The 10,081-nt window shown below is 51.3% G+C and overlaps 1 protein-coding gene across 1 annotated transcript; it reads right to left on the reverse strand.

Annotated features, from left to right (window-relative positions):
- Nucleotides 1–5,643: 5,643 nt before the first annotated feature.
- NXPH3 (neurexophilin 3) lies at nt 5,644–9,941 on the reverse strand. The gene is made up of 2 exons (XM_019623344.2): nt 9,774–9,941; nt 5,644–9,421 (listed from the first exon to the last, which is right to left on the reverse strand). The coding sequence occupies exons 1-2, from the start codon at nt 9,939–9,941 to the stop codon at nt 8,633–8,635; spliced, it is 957 nt and encodes a 318-aa protein (XP_019478889.1). The 3' UTR covers nt 5,644–8,632.
- Between the last annotated feature and the right edge of the window lie 140 nt (nt 9,942–10,081).

A 10,081-nucleotide genomic window follows, 5' to 3' on the forward strand; every position in this document is an offset into this window, starting at 1 on the left:
ATAGGGAGCTGCCAAGAGGAGGTCTGGGCCAGCACCTTGTTTTCAAAGGTTTATTGGATGTTGCAGGCGTGCTGTAATGTCGCATCTTGTGGTCGGAGAGTTTTAAGCAATTTGAAGCTTGGCTTCCACCTGTTTTCTTTGTTTCGGTCCTGAAATAGAAAGAGAAGATGACGAGAAAGCCAAGCCCACCCTTTGGCTCATAAAAATGTCAATGGGGAATTGTCTTCTGTGATCCGCTGATGCTCTCGTGGTGCTCTGGGGATGGAACAGCCCTCTTCCAACCATGTGAACAGGGATGTTTGTCCAGAATTCAGTTCCAGCCCTGGGCACAAACAACCCTGCGTGACAGAAGCAGGTCTCAAAAGGAGCAGTTGTCACAGAAGAGCAGCTGTGGGGAGGTTTCTTCTATCGGCACCTACTAACCTGGAGTTTATCACTGTTTTCAGACCAGCTATACAGGCAAACTCCTAATCGACCCCCAGCCATTGTTTTAGTCTTCAGTGGTTTATTTATCATAGAATCTCAGAACAGCTGGGGGTGGAAGGGACCTCAAACATCATCTCGTTCCAACCCTGGATGATTTATGCAGGGCTTTTCTCAGACAATCACTCTGAATGGAACCAGAAGAAATAATCTGGCACATCCTTGCGTCCCAAGACAAGATTAATTATTTTTCTATCACATCCAGACCTCTTTGCTGGCTTTACTTCTGGAAAGTAGGTTACAATCTGTAAAGCGAGAATACCTGGAACTTTTTAGATGACTTGCTGTATCTTGAGATGGAGATCATGGGTGGTGGTGCGGCTGTTCCCTTTCCAGGCCATTCACTTGGGTCTGTTGCCACTTCAGAGCTTGCTTCTGTTTATTTTCAATCCGTAAGGATCTATCAGGCAGCATTTCCAACACTGTTGATAAAATTCATCCTTGTTTAAGGGTAAGGAGAGGAGTGGTAGACTGAATCCTTCGCATTACTACTTCTTTATAAACATAGGGTACAATTGATAGCTGCTCGGAAAACCTTTCACTTCTGTACGTTTCTTTAAAGCCCTATTATAATAGGTAATTAAAGTATACTAATTGAATTAAGTTCCCATCTGTCTAAGTTCAGCAAGCCAGCAAGTCCGTTAATTAAGATATCATGTTTGCTATAACAGAGGCTGCAAACACAGAGCTGGCCACCAATGGGATAAGCAAATATCTGACTTTGTGCCAAATTCAGAGCATCCAGCGGGCTGAAGGGGTCAGAACAAAATGTGCAAGGTAAGCAACGCTTGCTTGTGGGTTAACAATAACTGCAAGAATATAGCTGGGAAGAAGTGCCAACGTGGGTTGGATGCAAACGCTGTTAAGCACTCAGAGGCAGACAGCAGCAATAGTAACTGAAAGAGACTGAACATTGGGTAGCTCAGCAGCTGGCTGCAGTCTCGGTGGGACGATGCCTAATATCAGAGACAAGAAGAGAGAACACAGCAGTTAAAATGAGTGTCTTAAGGCTGCAATTTCAAAAAGTTGATAAACCACCAGTGTATCCTGCAGCCTGTGTGCAGCACTGTAGGCTCCGGGCTGATCCACCGTGAGCTGTCTGTGTGCTGTTATCATCTGCCAGCCCCACGTGCAGGTCCCACCGAGGAGCTCCTTTTAGATGCTGCGTGTTCACTGCTCTCATTGTGGGATTGCAGTTTTCTGAACAAGACATAAAATTTAAGAGCCTCACCGCCTGGAACTGAGGATTTCCTTCTCATTAGGATCACTGTGCCCATCTCTGTGCCCTTCTCAGGAGATAATTCCAGCCAAGATGCCCACCAGAATCCTACTATTGCTGATAATTGCCCTTCCCGATTTCTTCTGATAGCTTCAGTCTAATGAAACACCCTGTGCTAGGAGAAAATCTGGGAGGAAAACAATGCACGTGGATGTAGGTACCTGCATGCAGCTGGGGATGGGGCAGTGCTGGTAGTGCACAGGTACCCGTGGGAGTGGTTTGCGTGGGGACTGTTAGAGGGACAGGAGGAGGTGGTCACCTCTGAAGCATGACACTGCTGAGGACCAGGGTGCCCAAACCCACTGCATCCCACCTGTGTCAGCATTGCTGCCTTCCACCCATCTGTTTTAGAGCAATCTGGTTTTTTGGCTGCTCGTGAAGGCATTTACCATAATGGATGGGTTGGACAGTAGCACAGGAGGATCACATCCCTGCTGAGCTTTCAGGAGGAGCGTGCACCCGTGGGGGCTCCGCATGGAATGGGACCAGGACGTGTTTGGTTTCCAGAAGATTTGCAGACGGGGGCAGAAGGATGACTGCTGACCCAGGATGAAGCCAGCAGGGCTGCACCGATGCTCCAGGCTCACGTCCTTGTTGGTGTGATGCTTTGAGGCAGTGGCAGAAGATAATTTTTATCCCTTATGGGAAAACTTCCCAACGAGGAGGTTGGATGAAAGCAGGAGCTCCTTGGTATGGTTTGAAAGCAAAGAGACATCTGCCACAGCTCAGCAAAGCCTGACAGGTGGAAAACGCGCCAGCCCCCTCCTCCTACACGTCTCCTGTGTGTCACAGCCACAGGCTCCTTGCTGCTGTCCCAACATGTGATGCCATAGCAGTGTCCCCTGCCCTACTCCATGGTGGTATTTCCCCCTAAAAGACCGCACCAATCTCCGGGAGCCGGGAGGATTCTGCAGCTCGAGAGCACACGAGTAAAACTGAATTATTTAGCATATTTTTAGTGCAAGCAGGTGTGGGGGGTTTGAAGCTGTCTGAGTTGGGAATTCTCTGCAGAGGAGTTGGGGTCTGGGGGGATTTGAGAACGCCGGACAAGTTTTTTCCATTCTTATCTTTTTACTGCCTCTTGACAGCCTTTTTTTTTTATTTTTTTAATTTTTTTTTTTTTTTTTGTTTCCTTTCTGTCTGAATTCTCCTTCCATTGCTTGTGTTTTACTTCTCCCTCCTGCTGCATTTGGATGCTTCACCTGGCACAGCAGTGACGCTCCGTGCCCGCTCCCATGGGACTGACAGCACAGAGCCGGGTGCCAGTTCAGCTGGAAATGCAGCCACCTGAAAGGCTGGGAGGGAAGGAGAAGGCAGGGGTTGTGCTTAGGGCTGGGAGGGGGTTGTTTTTTGCATTTTGTAATGCAAAATCACACGGCATGGAGGTGGCTCGGGGTGGTCTCAGGTTTTAATATTCACTGAAAATCTCATCTCCCTGCTGTCTGGTTCACCCAGCTCCTTCTCAGCCATGTGTTCCTGCAGCCCTGGTGCTGGGTCAGACCCTTGTGGTGAGGGTCTGTGGGGGTCTCGGGGCTGTGGCCCCGCTCTGCTGTCAGGGCAGCATCTGCCAGTTCCCCGCATGCAGAAGCTGTGATGATGGCAGCATCCCTCACACTGAGATCTCCATGACCCAAGCGAACTTGGATGATCCATACGGTTCTTAAATGGGGATATTCATATTTTAACAAAATATATGCTCAGAGCTGTGTGTGATGTAACAGGACATGAGGGGAACGCCTGGCCATGCTGGCAGCAAGTTTGCTGCACAGAGGGGAGTGGAGGGGAAGGGGTTACCGAATCTCCATCCTCTTTGGGCACAAGCTTTTGGGGAGGCAACCATTTGGGCAGCAGATGGGTGCGCTGATAGGGCTTGGAAACCTCTCAGGCAAAAGGAAATCCTTCCTCCCCACCCGGAGGCTGAGCTCTGGTGCTGCAGAACAGCACGTCCCAGGGGAGCACAGTGCCATGCTCCTCCAGCACTTGGCCGGCTGCCTCCGTTGATGCTCTCAGGTAGGAAGAGCTGCATTTCAGAGTGCTTTTCTCACCCCCCCCTCCCCTACCAGCTTGGCACAGCTCCCTTTGGGCAGGAGAACGCCGTGGATGTGAGAGCCATTGGTTGTGCAATGTGACATTACTGCACGGCGCAGCATCCTGCCCAGAGAGCAACACACTCTGCCATTAATTGGAGGGAAAACAATCAGAGACCTGCTGCTCCTGGAGTTTGTTGAAAGCTCAGGAAGACGGGGAAATGTTGGTGTTTATGAGGCGGCAGCTGGTGCTCAGCTCTGGCAGGGGAGCGCGAGGAGGAGGAGGGAAGCGGCTCTATTTGGGTTTGGAGCCTAATTGGCAAAACTGTAATAATTCTTAGATCAAATAGATGACGTGCTCAGCCCACTTGCATTTTTAGGCTTCTGCGTGTAATAGCAAGTCATAACACTGGGGATTTTGTGAATAATCATTCCTGCTCGCCTCCCCTTCCAGGGGAGGATTTCCAACACGCTTCCCCAGAAAGCAAACGAATATTATCTTTACAGAGCACGAGACAAAGGCTTGAAACAACTTGGTTAGGTTTATTGGGTGATCCAATCGGACGTACGCCCAGGAATTAGGATTGTTGAACCCTCTGGCTGTGCCATGCAGGGGATGGGGTGTCTACCTATTGCAGAGCACGTGCTGACAAAGAGGCATCGAGGGGGCTCAGGACCAGGACCCCCGTGCTGCCCATGTCCAACCCCGCACGGTGACATCCCTGCACCAGTGGCTCTTTCCATACAGTCATCAGGTGCTGATGGTGACAGCAGCAGCAGCAGATCCCTCACTTTCATGCACGGAGGAGTGTGTGGCAGGAGGAGTGGCAGCAGTAACGCGTCCAGGAGCTGCTGTGGCTATTGAAATGGGGGATTATGAGCATAAAGGCTTGGCTGACTCACTAGACCTCATTAAAGTCTAATAATCGCTATAAAGATGCAGCATTGGGCATCTGCAGCCCCAGCTCCGAGGAGCTGAAGCTCGGTGAGGATGCTAATAGCCGCTTGATAGTTTGGGCATGGAACTGTAAAATGTATTTATTTGTGTAGAGAAAGCACTTAGGATTCCCTCCACCAGGCAGAGCCTCAGTGGTTGTATTCAGGAACAGAAGGGCCGGGTTTGTCCTATTGCACCTGTGGCTCAGCAGTAATTTTCTGTTTGCATTTAAATCCATTTTTGGGAATACTTCTGTATGTGTTTGCTTGGGAAGTCTGGGAATAGCGGGGTGTATTTTCCAGTAGTCGCCCCATTATGAGTTCACCTAGATTTAGTATCACCAACCTAAGAACCTCCTAAAAGAAAATCCTGAGCCAGAACGTGACCTGAGCATCGACTGGAAATGGAGTAATCAAGGGGCTCTGCTACCAACTGCTGTGGGAACTCCTCCAAATATTGCCAAATTGTGGTGACGTTCTGATAGTTCGGTCCTCCGTCACCTTCACGCCTTTAAGGAAGTTCTCCCATTAAGTAGGACTCTGTGACCATAGCTCTTGGTGGCTCATTAATTAGCACAGAGGGTTTTATGAACCGTCTTCCCTCTTGTTTGGTCCATGTGTCCGGCTGCTCTCTGCAAGATCCTGAGCTGAGACAACTGATGCCTTGAAGCTGTCATAGCAGCAAGATGGATCCAGTGGTGCCATCCTGGCAACGAATGGTGCCTCCCTGTGAGCTCTGTCCTTTCTGAAATCCTGCATTAACGTTTTATGAAGGTGATTGCTAGCAATGTGAGTCACGGGCCGCTGCTGGTTTTTGGATGTGGTACATAGAGGATGGCAGAGAGACAACTTCTGATGGACTGGGAGATGGCAAAAGGCAGAGAGAACTCAACCCGCAAAGAGTTGGATTTGAGGTTGATTGCTCCTAATTATTTTTCAAGATACGGGGCAAAATTAACAGAGGATTGCTTGGACTGTAAGTGGAATTGTGGAAAATGAACCTAATGGGGGAATTACTCAAACATTAACCAGTGTTTTGAGGAAGGTGGTGGAAGAGCCAGCACTAAAGTCTTGAAAGCTGGAGGTGATGGGAGTCCCTGGGTGAGCACTGGGTGCCTCAGCATCGCATCCTGATGCTGTCCTGCCTCATCCAATCCCAGCACTGGGCAGCCCTAATGAGTGCAATTAATGGCTGCTGATGGACTTTGGCATTAGGGTGGTGCGTTCTGGGAAGATGGTTTTGAAATGTGCTGGAGCACAAGTTAACTTGGCTGGGAGAGTCACGAAACTTAAATTAGGAGGATTTTATAAGGAAGAGGAAGAAATATTAACAAATTAAAGAGAACTAATTACTGGAGATGGAGAATGTTGGCTGTGTAGTTGTAGATGACAGCGGTATGTGGTTCCCATTGGGACCCTTCCTGCTTTGGAGACAAAGACATTGCCCATCCGCTGGGTTATCAGAGATGATAAGGAGCTGCATTTCATACACAGAGATGGCTCTAATTGCAAAACTGCTGCAAACGCTTCTGTGGCACTTGGCTGAACCCTGGAGTCACGGAGGGTTTTTGAAGTCTGCTTTCCGCAGCCATTACATGAGGCTCTGTTTGTAATGAAGTTTGCAACTCAAGAAACTTCATTTAGACAAATTTTAGCTCTTCCTCCCTACCCCCCCAAAAAAAAAATATATATCCATTTTATGTTCAGCTGTTAATGGGGAAAGAAATTAGCCTTGGTGATCCTGCAGTCACGGGGTCTGACTCCACTCGAGGAGCAGGCACAGCTCATGGCCAAGGGCAGATGTGGCACTTGGGGATGTGGACAGTGGGCATGGTGGGGATGGGCTGGGGTTGGACTTGGTCAACTCAGAGCTCTTTGCTACCCTCACAACGTGAGCCATGCCCACGAGCAGCAGCCACGAGCCATCCCCAAGGGGAGCGACCCCAAGGAGCAGTGCTCTCTGTGCACTGTGCAGGTTTGGGGTGCACGATTTTCCCTTCTATTGTTTGCCCTCCAGCTCAGCAAAATCCTTTTCTGAGAGCAGGTTGTGACTCCACTAGCAGGAATCCTCTTCTCCCAACCCAGAATAATGGCCCGTCCTGGTCTCCTAGTAACTGCGCTGCCACATCACTTTTGACAATGGTGCATCCTTTGTAGCCTGTTTTTCTGTTCCTGCTGTCTGCTCTGTTTCTTCAAATGGCAATTGTCTGAAATTTCTCCAAATGGGCAACTTTTGTGTGTGGAGGTTTTGTTTGTTTTGTCTGTCCCTTTCTGCGGCCCTTCCTTGCAGCATAAGCTTTGGTGAGATGGCTTTTCTCCCCCTCCCCAAATGCTCATCCTGTTATTTTCTGAAACCGCTCTCTCAAAGCATTTGAAACTTTCTGTTCTCCGAGTAAAAGTCCTCTCATTGATTATTGCACTAAAAGGCTTTCTTTGCTCAATGTATTTTGGAACTGGCTCCTGCCTGTACAAGTGCACGGCGATGGAACTTGGCAGGTGTGTGCCAGCACCCAGCAAACCCAGCTCCAGTCTGGGGAGAAGGAAGGGATTGGACTTGTCGAGGCTGAGGCGTAAAACCTGCTGTGGAAGTAACACCTTGCTAATAAATGGGCCACGGTGCTCTTGGCTGAATGGGATCTGTTGGCTTAAGCTGGCCTGGTGCTATGGATGCAGAGTCTGGGGGCACAAGGGAGGGCTGGGATGGGAGGGTGCTGCTTTTGCTTGGTCTTCTCTGTAGGAGCAAAGTGTGAACCTAGAGCATGGATGCTCACAGGGGAAGTAGGGAATACCCATGGGAGGTGCAGAAAAGCTCCTTGTACAATCAGTGGCCACTGGGCATTGGGGTGATAGTGGGAAAGTGGAGGGGTCTGAGGCCCAAAGTAGGGCCCCTAACCTCCCTTTACAAGAGAAGTCCAGGTGATGGAGCAGAGCTGAATTTGGGCAGGCACAGCCCAGTGGGAGCACAGCAATACCCTGTGCACCCGCCTGCCTCGGGCACAGACTGAACTTGCTGTCAGTAACAACACTTGACCTGCCTCGTTACCACCGTAAAAACTTTATTCTCTCTCCCAAGGACAGCACTGTGAGTTTTTTTCCTTCCAGATCAGTTAAATGCTACTCCGCCACCCAACCACACACTTCTGCACCCAGGAACCGGCAGCTCCGAGCCCAGCGCACACAGACACGGGTGGGAGCCCCATGAAACACAGATGAGACGAAGGGGAAACGCATGAATCACACACAGCGTCAGGGGAAACACGTGAATCACACATTGTGTCAGCAAGATTCGACAGATCCGATCAGGATTCCTCTCTCTGTGGCTCCATCCTTCCCAGTCCCCCAAACCAGTGGGCTGCGCTGGGGTGGCACCCGGGGTGTCCCTCCCTGTCCCACCCCAACGTTCAGCCCAAGCGTGGGAAATCACAGCCCTGTTCCTCCCAGCACGTGGCTGGGGGGAGATGAGGTGGCTGTGCATGGCTGTCCCCCAGCCATGGCGTGCACCAGGTGCCCTTGTCCCTGCTGCTCTCTCCGTGCTGTGCCCACCTGCTCCTGCAGCCCTCTGCATCTGGTCCCCCACCTTTTAGGACCATGTGGCCTAAATCCAGGCAAAAACCCGTTATTGCACTGAGAAACGTGAGTCCTGATTCTGGCTTTATGTCCTATTTTCTGTATCCTACATTCAGACCCCGTACCAGTCTCTAAAGACCACGGATCCGGGCCAAGTTTAGCAACGCCTTTACCCCCATAGCCCAAATTTCCTTTCCTCTCGACAATTGGAGCTTTCGGGAAAAACTGAAAATCCTCCTCCTTCCTCACTTCCAGGGACCCACCGTGCTTAAAATCCATCCCCATCCCTCCCCCCGCCCCCCCAAGCACCCGCTCATCACCAGGACATCCTGAGCACGCATCACCCCGAGGGGAAGTAGGGCACGTCGCTGTGGTAGTTGTAGTCGGGGCACACCTTCTGCACCAGCCGGTAGTCTATGCTGTAGAAGGTGATGTAGATGCAGATGACTTTGAAGGGCTTGGAGCAGACCCAGGAGACGTGGCTCTGGGTGTGCTCGTGGTAGCAGGTCTTGGATGGGTCGTACGTGCACAGCGTGGTTTTCTTGGCACGGTCCACTTTCTCGTACTCCACGCGACAGTTGAAGATTTTGGATTCTTTGGCCTCGATGAAGATTTGCTGCTCCAGGTCGAACTCAACAGCCTTGGTGGGAGGGACGAGGCTGACCGAGATGTTCCCCTGCCCGGTGGAGTTGTGGCGGAAGAAGACATTGACGGTGCCGTTGCCGTGATCCACCACCTTGCCGGTGATCAAGAGGTTCAACTTCACCGTCTTGATGTTGGAATAGAAATCTCCCCAGCCAAAAATTTTTTTAAGTTTGCCCGAGGCCGACTCCAAGTCCCTCTGTCCTCGGGGATGTGGAGCGTGATCCCGCTCCGAGAGGTTGTCCAGGATATCCCACAGCTCCCGCGAGCTGCTCACCAGCTCCAGGAGGGTCACGTTCTGCAGCAAGGTTGGGGTGAGCAGGGGCTTGGTGGGGAGCAGCTCTCCGGTCTCCTGTGCTTGGTCTCCCTCCTGGCTCTCAGGCTCACGCTGCTCAGCGCCTTTCCTTGGCCCTTCTTGGCCACAGACCACCTGAACATAGTGATGGCAGAGCGTGAGGGGTTGGTGCTGGGTACCTGCCCCCTTGCCCTATCTTGTTCTCCAGTCATCCCACCATCTCCCGGTATGACCCAGCCATCCTCTTTCCTATTCCTGCTCTCCTTATCTCCCTTTTCTTTTGTCTTCCCATTCTGCCACCTTTCTATATCCCCTATTTCCTTTCTGGCACCAATTTTTTCCCCATCCTTCTCTTGGTTGCTCAGGGAATAGGTGAGGGGAGCTGGGATAGATGTGTTTTCCCCAGTGGGAACACCTTGGGCAGAGCCATTACACCCAGAGGATCCCCGATGGGCAGAGGGTGCACATCAGGGTGCCTTCATGGCTTTTCCACCAGTTTTGAGGCTGACAGCACGCTCACAGACCCCTCTTCTGACCTCCAAACCATGCCACGGTCTGGTGGAGAGATGGAGCCAGGAGCAGCAGAAGTGAGCGAGTGCCCAATCCTGAGCTTCTCTGCAAACTCCTTTCCATTCTCTACCAGCATGACGGTACCTGGTAGGGCATCACAGACCCCATACAGGTGCAGGTGGGGGTTGGGGGGCTGCCCCATAGTTGCAGGTAGGTGGGCACCCAGCAGGCAGGTGGGTGCGAGGCAGCACATCCTTCCTGGTGGGATGCAGATGCTGCAGCCCCATCGCTCCGGGCGAGGTGGGGGGAAAAGCACCGATGCTCGGGAGCGATCCCGGCGCC

Source organism: Meleagris gallopavo, chromosome 29 (assembly GCF_000146605.3).
Source record: "Meleagris gallopavo isolate NT-WF06-2002-E0010 breed Aviagen turkey brand Nicholas breeding stock chromosome 29, Turkey_5.1, whole genome shotgun sequence".
NCBI lineage: Eukaryota > Metazoa > Chordata > Aves > Galliformes > Phasianidae > Meleagris > Meleagris gallopavo.